Genomic DNA, 14780 nt, shown 5'->3' with positions numbered 1-14780 from the left:
ACACGCTACAAAATCGATGACCTTTGAGAACACTGGTACGTGCAAGAAGCCAGGGTAAACAAGCAAAGGACAAATGCTGTAGGATCCCACTTCCACGAGGTACACAGAGACGGAAAATAGAAGGCTGGGTGTCAGGGCCTTGCGGGGGGTGGCGCGGAGGGGAACGGGAGTTATTGTACAGAGCTTCTGTTTGGGATGATGAAAGTTCTAGAAACAGCCGGTGGTGAGGACCGCCCAACAGACGAGGTGGGCCCTCCGTGTGAGGCTCTCTCTACAGCCATCCACAGTCATCTGGGCGGACCGTAGGTGCGGTGGGGGGTTATGAACGCGTTCAGGGGTATTAAACGATTTCTGAAGGGTGAGGTAACTCCCCGAGGGTGTTACTTGTAACAGTATCCTCTGTAGTCTTATAGAACTAGTCTGGTTCCAGAAGAAATAAGCATGCCAGGCCAAGTGTACAGTGATTCCAAACAGTTTAATGTAATTCCAAGACAAAGTGTGATTACATTTCTACACATATACAATATGCATATGTGAGTTTACAAATTTTAATTAATAACTCGTTTCACCTCAGAGACCGAAAAAATGATCAAAAAGAAACTGTGAGTAACAAGCTATAACATAGTTCACCACAACGGGACCCCCCTTTCTCACCCTACAGTTAGTAATATTACAATTAAAATAACTATATTCTTCTATAATTTTTTTCTGTTAAAATCATCTCATAAATTTACAATGCTATTATTAGTTTCCAAGACTAATATAAATTCACTCCATTTTTCTACAACGAAAATGATTATTAATTTAGAAGCACACGACATCATGATGAAAAACACAAGCATTTTAGTAGCAAGGACTTGATCAGTTAGGAATTATTTTTCTTGTAAAACATTCTAAAGCCAAGTAAAATATCCATTCTTATAACATACCTATAATATGAGACTAAGGAATAGGTTACATATAGGTCTACAACACATTGGTTTGCTTTTTAAAAAAAGTAGACATTTATAAATAAAAAAGAAAAGAGGGACAATTCACGTAGGAAAAAGAGGTACACGAGAAAATACTGTTGCACGCAATAATTTTCACAAAGATTAACATGGATTAACACTTTTCATTACAGAAACCGTACAGTGAAGGAACACAACAGACCGGGGCTTTCATAGGGCTATTGAGCTGAGATGACCTGGTGGAGGAAGATGTAGGCAAGGTGACCTTGGGGAGGGAGCCATGTTCCTTGGACTGGTGACCAATCATCACCGGGTCTCCTCTTCCCGGCTCTCATTCTGGGGAGTGAGTCTTTCTATCCAGTGTCCGGAATTCATGGGCAGTTGAAAGGTAAACATTTCTACAGATCTGTTCTCATTCCATCCTAATGGATCCCGCTTTTGGAAACGCGATATAGTATCAGAGGCTGCAGCTCAATACATGTGGTCAACGCAAAATGGGATGGAAAATTCCAGTCGTTCTGATTTGCTGCCCCCCTCACTCATCGCGCCCTGGAGGCTGGGGACCCAGAGAGCGCGGCGGCCCCCCTCAGGGCCACCTGCCTCCACTGTGGTGAGGTGGGTGACGAGAAACCGGCGCCGTGCCTCAGGCCCACACAGGGAAGGCGCAGCCTGGGGCCGGCCCGGGCTCGTCTACGCCGCCAACGCTGCCTGACTTCTGAAAGCTCCTCTTTCTCCTCATCCGTAAAGCTATACTTCTCCTATCAGAAATTTGGTTTGATATATATATACACTAACATATATATCAACATCTCTATCTATACAGTGATTCTACTAAACTAGAAAGTCTGCTGCCCCAAAGTAGGACTTCCTGGTCTACTTCATTTGGTTAAAAAATGCACACAGAAGATGAGGAGATGCTTTGGGGGCCAGTAATGATTGTGCCCTGGAAAAGCCACGGAAGACAGCTTTAAATGAGCAGTAACACAAATGTGGGAGGGAGCATGAAAGGGTGGGGGGAAACCCCGAGGCGGAGGCAGCGCCCACGGGGGGTGTCTGCTTGGAAGTGAGGAGCGGCGAGTGGGGTGGGGGACGCTTCATGTTCCATTCAGGAGTCACAGAAAGCTACAAAGGATGGGCATGGTCAAGTCACTTTCCACTTCCCAAGTTCTTCCTTATAACCTGAGCCGAAAACTATTAAAATAATAATAATAATAATAATAATTAATAATAATAATAATAATGAAAATACTAATGATAAATCCGTTGCCCCTTCCACCGAGCAGGTGAGTATCTAACAGGGAGGCAAGATCACTGCTCACAAGGCCAAGTGGGTCCTTCTTCCTGGCTCCTGAGAGCGTCCTGGGAGTCCTAGGCGCCTGCGTGTGGGGCTGTGGTGGCAGTGGGGTGGAGGCGGGGGTGGCCCCGAGACACTGACCTGGACAAGGAGTGGGGAGGACGCACCAGGAGAGACCTGTGTGGAGCGTTAAAAGGACACTAGAGGGAGCAAGTTTCAGATTCAGCGTTATTTACTTTTTTTTTTTTGAAGCTAATTTCTATGCTTCTAGTTTTTAAACATATGGTTAAGCCCCAAAGACAATGACATAAAACTAATTTGGTGAGTTTCAAACAAAGGAAAAGACCAAACAGAGGGAAAGCAGGAGTATTATTAGCAAAGGCGAGATAAAAAAAAAAAAATTTTACCCTAACATTTCTTACAAGAACCTGTCATGAGAACATACGGTCCACAGAGGTCACAGGGAACACGCGAATGCATTCAAAGGAACACACACTAACAGTTCCCTGGTCCCAGGTGTTCTGCAGTCTGCAAGGTCCTATCTGCTGATGGAATGCCTTTTACCACAGCGGGTCCTCTGCACTTGGGTTGTGGTACAAGAGAAAACAAGAAACAAACCAAAACTCTTAGGGAAACCAGCATGTTCTGGCCTGTTTCTAAAAGACAGTGGGGCCCACTCTCTGAAGTGTCACAGTGACCATCTCTACTTCAAGGGGTCTCAATGACCCACGCCCCTCCCCCAGCTGCCCCTAGGTTCCCCAGCCCTACCCCTGCTCAGCAGCACTTACAGTCTCTAGGGAGCAATCTAGTTTCCCCCTTCCCATCGACCTAGGCTTCAAATCTGAGTTTGACAGAGTAAAAAAGTAAACACATCCTTTTGCATTTATTTTGTTCTAAAGGAGAAAAGGGATTAGTGACAGCAGGTATATGGAAAGCCCAGCTGATGAATGCGGGCATAGGGACGTGTGACTCCCCCCCTGCAAAACACCAATCAGAATATTGCCAGGGGCCCAGAAACAGCAGCTGCACACCTTCAGGGCCGCCTGAATCCCAGTGTCTTCTACTGCCTGGTGACTGGAAGTCAGTGGATCGATAGAAATTAAACATTCAAATCAAGACAAAATCAACGAACCAGGTATCTGTTCTCTCTGCCTCTTCCACGATGTCAAAGAGAAGGCCTCTTTGGAGACAAATGTTGTTACAACATGGCATGAGGTCTTCACATCTGGCCCAGGCTATGGACTCACCCCTTCCCACTCAATCCAAAAATCCGTTCACATTCTCTCGCGTTCACATGGAAACCAGTAAGTAACGTGGAGGGAAACGCTCGTGTTGGGCTACACAACAGTATGGGTAGAAAACACCTGCCTTGGAGGGGCATGGCCTCCAACTAAAGAGGCGATCGTTGGGGTTTGAAGATGTCAGTTATAAACAGAAATTTTCTTTAAAAAGTACCAGTTTAAATGTAAACTATAAAACACTTTAACTATAAAACGTAGCCAGAAATATGCTTAAGTATCCACAGTCAGTTACTTAGTTTATGCATTTAAAATGTGGCTCTCTCGATATCTTAGAAGGCTAACAGCATTTTACAGTAGCTAAAAACATATATACTTAACATGTGCATTTGAATATCACATTTCATTACAACACACAAAGAATAATCTCTTCCTTGGTTTAATTTTTGTTGTAAAGATCAGCTATTTTCAGAATTCACTTAAGCAACAATGACCAGGGTGTGCATTAATCATTATTTTCAGCCCACACAGAGTTCATAGTCTTTTAAATCCCAAGATCAAGCTGGCTACATGATTTCAAAAAAGGCTAAAACCAGGATGAATGCCCACATTTGAGGTAATTATTGCCATTAGGTCACAGTTTGTGTAAGATAATGTATCTAAAACCTTCTTTAAAAAAATCTTTAGGTGTTCTGTCAGAATTCCAGAATACCTATTGAAACCAACCAGGATCTCAAATTCTGACTAGTTGGGTTTGCTTCCAATGGAGTCAAAGTTCTAGAAGGTTCTAGAACTTGTGTAAACTACCTAAGAATTTAGGCAAACAAGCCTGGAGCCAGTCAGTAAAGAAGTTTTTTTTTTTCCCCCCTTAAATAAAAAAGAAACAAAAAACCCACCCAAGACAACTGAGAAGATGTTTCATAACACATGATAATAGTTTTCTAAAAAATTAAAAATCTCACCCTAAAGCATTTCTAAATTCATGTCACCTTTCAACCAAATTAAAAATGCTTCTGTATTACTATTAATCTCATACTGCGGCAAGAGACTCTCCTTCCTTATACCCTAAAAATTGGCTGATTTTTCTGTTTACATAACCGTGCTTTCCATTTCTTTGAGAAAGTTATCTTCAAAGAAACCCTTATTTGGTTCCTCTAAGAGTCATCTTGTTTTTCTCTCCTTCTCCATTTTTTTTTTTTTTTTTTTACACAAAGAAAAAAGTTCCTGGACACCAGACCCACACACGGTATTTACAAATTTGGTGTGAATCCCGCATCTGGTTCTACCCAGAGCTGAAGAGTGGATCAATTATAGAGACCAGAGTTGTCATGATATTTATCAGTGCAGTAAAAAATAGCATTTTAAAAAAAATATATACCTTTAGTATTGCCTTTCTAGAATTAACTATAAGCAAGAAAAAATTTATTTTTTTTTAAAAGAAGAAAAGAACACTTTTTTCTTCACTCGTAAGTTTGTTGTAGCAGCACTACTAAAGCTAGTTGGTACACTGGAAAGGAATCTAAAATGAATTCTACTATGAGTCAAAAGAAACCCCCTAAGATTTTCTCTAAAAGTCCAACGAATTCTGCCCCTTCTGCTTGCATCCAATTCAGGGCTCCCTCTTCATTCAGACCTTCTGCTGGGTTGCACGCGCAGGGCAGGGATGGCAAGGGGTGACATTCCTTCAAGGCTTTTCTTTGCGCGCGCGTGTGCACGCGCGCACACACACACACTGACACACAGACACAGACACACACACACATCGGAGGTGGCCAAGGAGGCTGGTGGCTGTGAGCTCGGTCCTGGAGCTGGGCAGACCCAGGTTCAAGGCCCGGCTCCCTCACTAGCCGTGTGACCCTGGCATGTCACCAGCTCTCCAAGCCACATGCCTCATCTGGAAAGGGATGAAGGGGGCCCCTTTCATAGCGTTATTATGAAGACTAAAGGAAACAAGAGAACCAATAAGCAATTTTTAGCACAGTGTTTGGCACACAGTAAACAGAAGTCTCATTAGATGGTTTGTCAGAAAACAGGAAGCCACTCATTGCTGTTAATTAAAAAAGCAGAACGAAATGGTATCTCAGTGAAGTCCCGATTAACAAAAATTTCACTAGGAACTTGGGAGATTTTGGACCACCATTGTTCTTCCTTTGCTTCAACGCATGCTTTCTCAGAGCATCAGCTTCCTACGGTTCAATAGGGCAGCGATGAGGGCTCCAGGGGATAAGCTCACTGGGGGCTTGGCCTGGGGCCCTGCGCACTGAAAGCATTCAGCACGGGCCGGCTCCTACCTACTTCCTCGAGGGACGCTGCAAGCTTTAACAAATGGGAGACCGTGGACAGGCTGCTCGATAGTCGAGGGTAGGGGCCCGCAAAGACTTGTGGGGAACGAGGAAGATCTCTGAGAAGGGGTGCTCTGCAGGAGGGACCCTTCTCTGTAAATGCTCACTGCGTCTCAAAGGGCCAACTGGCTTGGAGCTGGCTTTCCTGAACTTCTGGAAGTTGCGAGAAAGATGTGAGAGACCTCTGCTAGCTTAGGCCACTCTAGTGCACAAGGGCGCCAAAAGCCTTTGGAAGGTTTCTTTTGTGTTTAATCTTCAATTCTCTAGTAGCCCGACTGAGATTTGACGGAGTCTAGTCTGTGGAGATTCGGAGTGACAGTCCTAAGGCATCAACGTGGAAAAGTACACTGACACGCCCAGTGCAGCTCCCGCGTGCATCTGACCCCCCAACGCAGCTGAACTTCCGGGCCCAGGGTCTGCTTCGGTCCATACCCGGCGTTATAGGATACAAGTTAAGCCCACGTACTCATGCGGTGCCTCCAGCTTCCCAACAGCAGCATTTACAGTTACTAATCTCCACTCCTCTTAAAAAAAATGGATACAGTTTGAAATAAATGCAATTAAAAAAAAAATACAAGTCAGGAGAGAGGACAGAGAGACAAGTGGAATCACATCACTGATGATGTCCTTATTGCCCGGAAAGGAAAGAGAGGAATGCCATTTTGTCCCCATGTGGAGGTGTCTTTGAGAAGGGTTCTTTGGCTAAAGAAAGGAACAGCTGCACCTTCCTTTCTAATTTGGTAAGGACAGCTCTGGCCTGCTCAATTTTGAGGCTTCCCCGTCTGAAATCTGTGAGACACATCAGGAAGAGAACAGCATGCAAAGTGCTTCCGGGGCTGGAATGTTTCCTGGCAAAATGGCTCAGGCTGGCGTCGTGAGATCCCAGGCCAGGCCTGCGGAAAGAGTCCTCGCCTCCCTGCTGAATTCCCTCTGCTACCCGAGGGCACCTCGTTATCTTCTTTCTGTGATCGGTCCTAGCAGCTCCTGGGCAGGCCAGAAGGGGCCCCATCCCCTACCCTGGCCCCAGCACCCGAGACGGCCTGGGATGAACACTGGGGCCAGCTCATGGACACACCTCATTTCACCAACCACAACCCGTCAGCAGTAGCTCCTTAAGCCTCCTCATCTCCTTCCTCCAGTTTCCAAGAAAGTCTGCTCCACTCACACACACACACTCACACAACCCAAATCCTCCACCACAAGCTTGTTCAAAAATGAGTGTTTGCACTTCCAGAGACCTGGTCAAGGGAAATCGGCCTCTTAGCAGCTGTGCTCATCTCCCCGGCCCGTCCTTACATCCAACAACCTGGTGTTTGGGCGGGTTGAGTCGTCCAGGGTGAAGACGGCAAGGCCAGCTGGCTCCCCCAGCCTGCAAGCCACTCACCGCCAGTAAGGCCAGAATGCAAATACAGTCGAGGAGACAACCGTCGGTTTGCCTCAACCCTTCCTTGCCCTCTGAACTCCATCAACCACGTGCATCACTTCACAGTATTAACTGGCATGAAGCCTCAGACTCTCCCACCCGTCGGCCTGCTCACCCCTTCCCTTGGAAACAGCCAGAACGTCATGAACGAGGCACTAAGTGCAGAGACATGGGTGCGCACGCCCAGATGGGTCAGCAAGAACCCACTGGGCAGAAGCACATTCCCCTAGACTTCCTGAGGCTACAAGTACATGGTTCTCCTTGACCTGTCCTTTTCAATCTTCCCCTCTTCAGCGTTGCTATGCTTCTTCATCTAGAGACAGTTGAAGAACAGATGATGCTCTAGGTCATTCGTGGTCTCAACAAGGACGAGGCCGGCATCCTTCTACTTGAGAGCTTGGTCCTAGGGATGGGCAGGCTTTGATTCGCCCGATTTGCCAGGGTGACTCAGAGCTGGAGGAAGGGACAGGAGATGTGGGCACGTGCTAAGGAGCGCACAAGAAGCCTGGCCTCTCACACGGGGTCTTCTGATCCTGCAGCTCTGTGCTGGGGACTGGAAGAGGAGGGCGGGTGGGGACGAAGGGAGGATGCACTCCTGTTTGCTGGGCACCACCAGGACTAGGCACAGCCTGGCATTGCCCTCGGTAAGCTTCAGCAAAACCAGCATTTCCACCCAAGGCCCGAATTTCTGGGTTTGGTGGGCAATGTGTGGGCACCTCAAGCCAATTTTAAAAAGCCAATCACACACAAGGCAGCGTGCACCAAGTCTTCGAGGCCGCGCTGTGCCCCTCTGTTGGCTAATGCTTTCAGAGGGGCCCTGCCCGCAATGTCAGAGGAGCTGCTTGACCTTGTCAGCGTTCCTCTGGCCTCTTACCGTCCCTCTACCTTTTTTTGGCTCCTAGTTCTATCCCTAGAATTGCGTGCTGAGAAGAGGTACTGGGGAGGAAGGGGGAAGAGACCAGAGAAGTGGGCAGTATGGTCAGTGAGTGGAAGGAGGGCAGGTGAGGCTGAAATTCCCCACGGGAAGGTACCACCTGCCTAGGACCCCTACGTCTGCTCATTCCAGCCAGTGGCTTCTAGGAGGGGACAACCGTCTCTGCACTGAAGGAGATAGGCCACACTCCTGGTGCAACGAAGGGAAAAGGAAGGACACGTGGGGCAGCTCTGGGCTGAAGGGCTTTCTTTTGCATGACAGGTCAGGATCAGATGTGAGGCAGGCCAAGAATCTAGTTAGCAGATTCCAGAAGCACGGAGAACACAGGGAATGTGGGAAAGAACCATAGCTAAGGGTTGGGCCCTGGAGACGCCACCTCGGAACTCCTCCCAGGCCACTGAGACTCTAGGAAAATAGGATGTTGATGGTGACCGTGTTGTCAAGAGTCCAATCTGGCCTGCACACAGAAAAGGCCTTGATTCTTCTTCAAACTTTTGTTCTGTGGTGGGTCTTTCTTGACAGCTCTTTGTGGACTAGAGATGACAGAAACAATTTTCCTAATTTCTGGGTCCTTCCTTTTTTTTTTGTTTTTTTTGTTTAACAAAACTGGACATCTGCATGTCCTTCCTGCCTACTCATACACTCACAGATATAATAAAATAAGTTTAAATATTAAAGAGAAAACACAAACATACTGGGAATAAATGTGCATTTAAAACCCCAGCTAAAATATCAACATGATGATAATGATAATCATTACAATGGTAATAACCAAAATAATTAGTACAATAATATCTTTATGAGCAGCATGGAACTTTCATTCCTGATCTGGAAGAAAACAAAGAAAATACCAGGTGAAAGAATAAGGGACTTCCAACTTAAGTAGACAAAAGCAATTTTCTTTAAAATGGAAGGCTATGTTGTCTTTTCCCATAGGAGATCACATCTAGGTGGGGCTGGGAGTCAGCTGTGTGAGGGAATCTGTATGCTGCCAGCAAGGCCAATGCGGTCTCGTTTGCAGCCAAGACTTCTGTCACTGGTCAGGAGATGTGATGGGGCTCTGCTGTCATTTGGCTGCTGCCAAGTCAGGAACAGGTGGATTTTCCAGGCTGGCACGGCTCTGAGAGGGCTCTGGCTCATGTGTCCTCCAAAGACTTTTCTCCCCCACTCTCTCTGGACTGGCCATTTTCCCATGGTCTTGGAGAGATGGCCCTTCCCCACGTCCCGGGAAAAGAGTATTGATCAATTGATCAGCCGGTGGGTCCACGAGGAGAGTGTCTTGCCCTGGGGCTAACGTCTCACAGGCTCACCGGCTGGGGACCTGTGGGCTGCCTGAGTGTGTACCTCCAGTGGGTCCCGGTGTCCTTCCTTCCAGCCTCAGGCCTGGACTAAGTTGGTTCCAGTTCGAGGACCTATGTCTTCCTAAGATGAGTAGAATTCATGGTTGGGGAGGGGGAATTTCCAGAGTTATTTCACATTTCACAGCTAACAGCTAAGGTAACGGCTTGGCTATGTCACTGAATTAGGCTGGATATCACTATAAAACCACTGTTCACAGTAGATGGTTACGGGAAACTGCAGGAGGCAGGGGGCATGGGGACAAACTGCCGAAACTGGGAGCCATCTCTTTGCACCTTAGAAACCTGGCTTTGGGATCAGTTAGGACTCAGCATCAAGAATCAAACAGTTAGGGCCACCCTTCTAAGCCCCATCTAAGACCAGATAGAGTCTCCCAACATTCGTGTACTCAAGAGTAATTTTATTATGAATGGAGATACCCCTACTCCACCCCACCCCCAGCCGTGTTCAAAGCCTGAGAAAACTTCCAGAATGTATCAATGGTGCAAAGAGGGCAAAGGGCAAATTTCTTTGGAAACTTAAGTGCCCACAGGAGTGTTCCAAAGTGCAATGCAAGACCCCCTGGCTACCCTCATAAATGTCCCTCCGACCTTCTGCCCATCAGACCCCTCTAAAACCAAAGAACAAAATCGAGTCTTGGGTAGGCCTGGTAATGTGAGGAAAGATGCAGCAGCAAACAAAAGATGGTTGTCTACAGAGGGAAGGATCTGGCAGAACTGTCAGAACAATACACAGCTGGTGGAACGAGAGAGACGGGCAGGGCTGTGCATGAGCGTGGGGTGCGTGTGAGGGCCTGGGGCTGGGTCCACCTCGTAGACAGCAGGAAGGCCGTGCCAGGCCCAGAGGCTGCAAGGGGCCTCCTCTCCTCTGTCCTTCCATATTAGGAAGGAGACAGCCGCCTGACAAGGCCAACATTCCCACAACACAGATGGGACCTCTGTTCCCACAAATGGTAAGACCGCACCCCCCCGAGCCCAGGCAGAACCGGAGGCAGAGTGCGGTAAGGGTGCAGGGTGGGGAGTCTCTCTTGCTCTTGGTCTCCAAAGTAAAAGTCAGATTTGTCCACCCACCCATCCATCTCCTACAGCTCTCTCAAGATCCCTGGGCTCCCTTCCCCGTCCCTGCCAGCTCCCTGATGCCCCTCTGCTAGCAGATAGCTCAAAAAAGACAACAGGTATTAAAATAAAATAAAATTAAATTAAAATTAAAAAAAAAACAAGGAAAGACCAGAGTAAATGTTACAACAGCACAAAAGAAGAGCTGAGATGATGTGACTCGCCTCAGTCAGCTTCTTGGAGTACCATGGAAGTAAACCCTCACACCGCGTCTGTGGGTCGGTAAGGCACTAGGAGGGACCGGTGTCAAATCAAGGATGCGAGAGCCGTGATGGCGGCGCCGAAGGACACACAGCGAGGGTGGCATCCGCGCTCACACTCGCACACACTCGTTCACGCTCGCACACCTGGACCACCATACTGGTTACATGCCTATGTTCTATCACTTTTTTTTTTTGTGCAATTACATTGAGGAATAGTCTATTGGTATCACTGGAGTTGAACACAAAGTAGAAAACAGGGGTGCTGACTGCTACATTCTACTAGGGTGTCGGCGACGACCGCTAGCCCTATGCTACGTGACTAGGGATTGATTCAAAGAGAAAATAAATCTTCAGGAAAAGAAAAAAAAAAACCTAAAGTTTGCAACACACATTATTAATGACGCTGGAGGAGTAACATTGCTTAGGGATTTATCCAGAGTGCTCAGGAAGAGAAACTGCGCCCTCTTGGGGGGCTTCCTTCAGCCTGGCCACCCCCCCCCCATCAGTCCTGACACGTGGCAGAACTGGGCTTGGCCAACCCCACACCACCCCCCAAAATCAGCCTCCCTCAGGCCACGGCCTGACCTTCTAGAGGGCTGCTGACCCTTTAGAGTTCTGGAAAAATCCCTAATTCTTATGTTCCATAATTAAAAATCTATTGGATTTCCATTTCAGGTGTCCCCGACAGCAAATTCTTAAATGTCACTTGCCGTCATATGAAAATAATCTTTGAGAAGTTCATAGATAAAGTTCTTCAAAAACTGGGGCCCCCCACTTCCAGAATCTTCTGTTGCTCTCTTCTTCTCCTTTCCAGTTTGGTGCAGAATGGGTTCGTGAGCTGTGTTTTTTTGTTACTGACGTTTTCTTTTTTTTCTTTTTCTTTTTTAAAATAAAAAGCATAGATTTCCCCCTCCTCAATCCCTTCTTTTTTAAAATGTTCTCTTCTCTGCCCTAAGTCCCCCCACCTCCTAGTTCAAGTTTCATTTGTGTCGGTCCCTGCCCCCTGCCCCCCCTGCCCTGTTGCATTGTTTGTGTGCCGCATCTTCAGTATAAAAAGCCCAGCTCCCACCTTGCCCCTCCTCCCTCCTCCCCTCTGGCCATCCTCCCTCCCCTCCCCTCCCCTTCCAGTGTTTATATGTAAGGGTACTGGTTGACCTTGGCGGGGCTCAGTGGGTATCCAGTGTAGACGGTGGAGGCTGGAGAGGCGCTGATGTAGGTCTGGTGGGCAAACTGGGCTGGATACTGACTCGGGTGGATGGTGGGCGAGGGCAGGACCCGGGGGCCCATGCTCACGGGGACCTGGTGGACGATGCTGGCCGGGTAGGCAGTGTGCTGCACGGTGTGACGTGCTGAGCCTTGGGAGGCCACCAGGTGGGCCACGGTGCCGGTGGAGCCCAAGGCCGCGGGCGCCGTGTAGGTGTAGAGGTGGGGCTGGGTGGGGAGGTGGGCTGCTGCGGCAGCGGCGGCCAGGTGGGGGTGCACAGTGCCATGGCTGGGGCTGTTGTGCGGGAAGGAGTACGGGGCCTGAGCCATCGTGGGAGTGATGTAGGCCTGCTGCCGGCGGTGGCTCCCGGCGCGCTCTGCGGTGATGTGCTGCTGAGCCTGGAGAAGGAGAAGCACCAGGAGAGGGCTGCATTGGGGGCCAGACACGTGGGAGGAGAGAAAGGAGAGGAACAGGACAGGAGGGGGAGGAGGGAGAAGTGGGAGGGAGGAGGGAGAGGAGGAGAAGAGAGAGAAGTGAGGAGGGGAAGGACAGTGAGGAGGGGAGGAGGGAGGAGGAAGAAGTGGGAGGGAGAAGGGAAGGGGAGGAGGGGGAAGTAGGGAGGGAGGAGGGAAAGAGAGAGAAGTGAGAAGGGGGTAAGAGAGGAAAGGGTGGAAGGTGGGGGGAGGACCGGGCAGTGGGGAGGCGGGGGAGGAGAGGAGGGAAGGAGGCCAGAAGCCGCAGGAGTGGGGGAAGATGCCCCCCTGGTAGGCTGGGAAAGCAACAGTAGCCTGGACTGAGAAAGGAAAGCTTTCCCAAGTCCCTGGAGTCCCTGGCTGGATGACACACAGTCAAACCAGCTTGAAAAGGTAACAGATAGGATGTCTCCTAAGGGCCTACAGCAGCTGTGAAGTGTCAGAGCAGCCCCCCTCTTTGAGTGACAACTGCTTTCTCCCTCACTGTGAAATCTTGTTCTCTGAAATCCTAGGCTCCTGCAAACTTCGCTGTTTGAAGTTATATTGGTACAAATGAAAGAGCCCTCTCTTCCAGAGAACCGGAGTCGTGACGACACAGAGACGCGGCCTCAGTTTACCAAGTGCACCGCTTCAGACAAGGGATTTTGGAACACAAGCTCCCCATTTATTTCACTTCCATGGCTTCTGAGGAAACAGGCCCCCAAGTCCACTTTGCATTTCAGACCTGACGCAGACCCTGTACCCACAGGCCGCTGTGCCAAGGAGACCCTGCTTCATTTAAAATTCCACCTCAACGCCACCCGCCTTCTCCAAATCCTCTCTTGCCCTCGGTCTGGGTTCCCTGTGTGTGGCCTGGCCTCCCTCATGGCAATGAACCAGTCAGCCCAACGATGTCAGCCTGCAGGTACTCCCTGGGCGTCCTGGTCTGACGGGGCCAGGACACTGTGTCACAGCCTCTGCCAGTCTGAAAGAGCAAGATGTGGGCCATCCTATTTTTAAGCTTTGGCACTGTGCCACTGAGTGCCTTGTGACATTAGACAACTGATTTTACTTGGAGCCAGCTCTTTGTGACCCAGGCAAACCAACGTCCCCGGGGTAACCCATGGCAGCAAGAAGTCGGAGGTCCCTCAGGACCCGTCCGGCCGCTAGGGGGCTGCGGCCCTGTGAGCTGGGCAAGGGCTGGCTGCGGCCCCCTGCTTGGAAGCTGAGGCCAGGAGGGGACTGCAGAGATTGGGGTACTTTGCAGGCCGGTGAGGCACGGTCAGGTGGCACTCACCTGGCTGAGATTGAGAGGCTGCTGCTGCTGGAAATGCGGTCCTGGCCGCTGCTGCCGGTAGGCGATGGCTCCGGACGAGCTCCCTGAAGAGTGACCGCTGGTGGAGGTCACGTTGCTGGAGGACTTGGACTTGTAGGACGAGTGCTGACTGGTGTTAACTGTGTGGGGAAGAGCCAGGGGTCACAGAGCGGTCACAGGTCCTCCACTGCCCAGAAGACCCTGCCCCTCTAGGCAATAAGGGTGGTCTTCCAAGAAGGGGCATGTTCCTAAGACCAGCCCATCAAAATCAGCCTCATCTCCCTGAGACCCAGGGAGAGTCTGCCCGGGCTCTGGACTCAACACCGCACTTTGGCCTGTCCCACCGGTTGGGAGAAAGTGCCAGCTTGCTGGACTTTAAGATTCTGGTCTGGGGACACTGAAAAGCACAAGGAGGGTCTAACGGAAGAAAGGAGGAGAGGTCTCTGGAGCTCTCTGTGCCTGTCCAGGGCTGCAGTGGGGGCTGTCTGCCGAGATTCAGAGACGCAGAGATAAGCAGGGTACAGATAATGGGGCCTGAGAAAAAGGACCACACATGTCCTGAGGAAAAAACAACCCACGATTGCCCGTAAAATGGTCAAGGCCGGGGTAGAGGGCGCTAAGTATGAATGAGGCACACATCGCAACGTGCAGGCCCTTGACGTAACTGGGTTGGATCAATTCTATTACAAATCCCAGGGTGATGAAATCAAAGTCAAAGAGGACACGGCTGGGGCCGGCAAGAGAGAACACTGATTAACTGCTCAGGGAGAGAAACATGAAGAGTGAAGGTCTGGGAAACCGGACATTTGGGAATGGGAGTCTGGGGTGCACACTGAAGGCCACGGGGAGCCTCCCTGCCCCACAGGCAGCAGCCCCCCTCCAGGAAAGGGAGAGCTGTCTCACTGGGGAGGGAGCCAGTGGGTCCTCACAGAGACCCCCAATCTGACCGTG

The 14780-nt window shown here is 49.5% G+C and overlaps 1 protein-coding gene across 6 annotated transcripts in view; it reads right to left on the bottom strand.

Moving 5' to 3' along the window:
* Window positions 1-14780, bottom strand: part of HIPK2 (homeodomain interacting protein kinase 2) — a 188042-nt gene that overhangs the window by 3002 nt on the left and 170260 nt on the right. For 2 of the 6 annotated variants that reach the window (XM_087860791.1, XM_087860792.1), the window contains exons 14-15: window positions 13812-13969; window positions 457-12488 (exon numbers count right to left, since the gene is read on the bottom strand). In XM_087860791.1, the coding sequence (XP_087716917.1) occupies window positions 11832-12488; window positions 13812-13969 (815 nt within the window). In that variant the 3' untranslated portion in view covers window positions 457-11831. Of the gene's footprint in view, window positions 1-456; window positions 12489-13175; window positions 13500-13811; window positions 13970-14780 lie in introns of those variants that run through there. The other 4 variants (XM_045792530.2, XM_045792529.2, XM_045792531.2 and 1 more) reach the window with 3 other exon arrangements.

This window comes from Ursus americanus, chromosome 3, assembly GCF_024610735.1.
Source record: "Ursus americanus isolate L20-20 chromosome 3, mUrsAme1.1.p, whole genome shotgun sequence".
Classification (NCBI taxonomy): domain Eukaryota; kingdom Metazoa; phylum Chordata; class Mammalia; order Carnivora; family Ursidae; genus Ursus; species Ursus americanus.
This window is presented reverse-complemented; position numbering and strand designations above follow the sequence as displayed.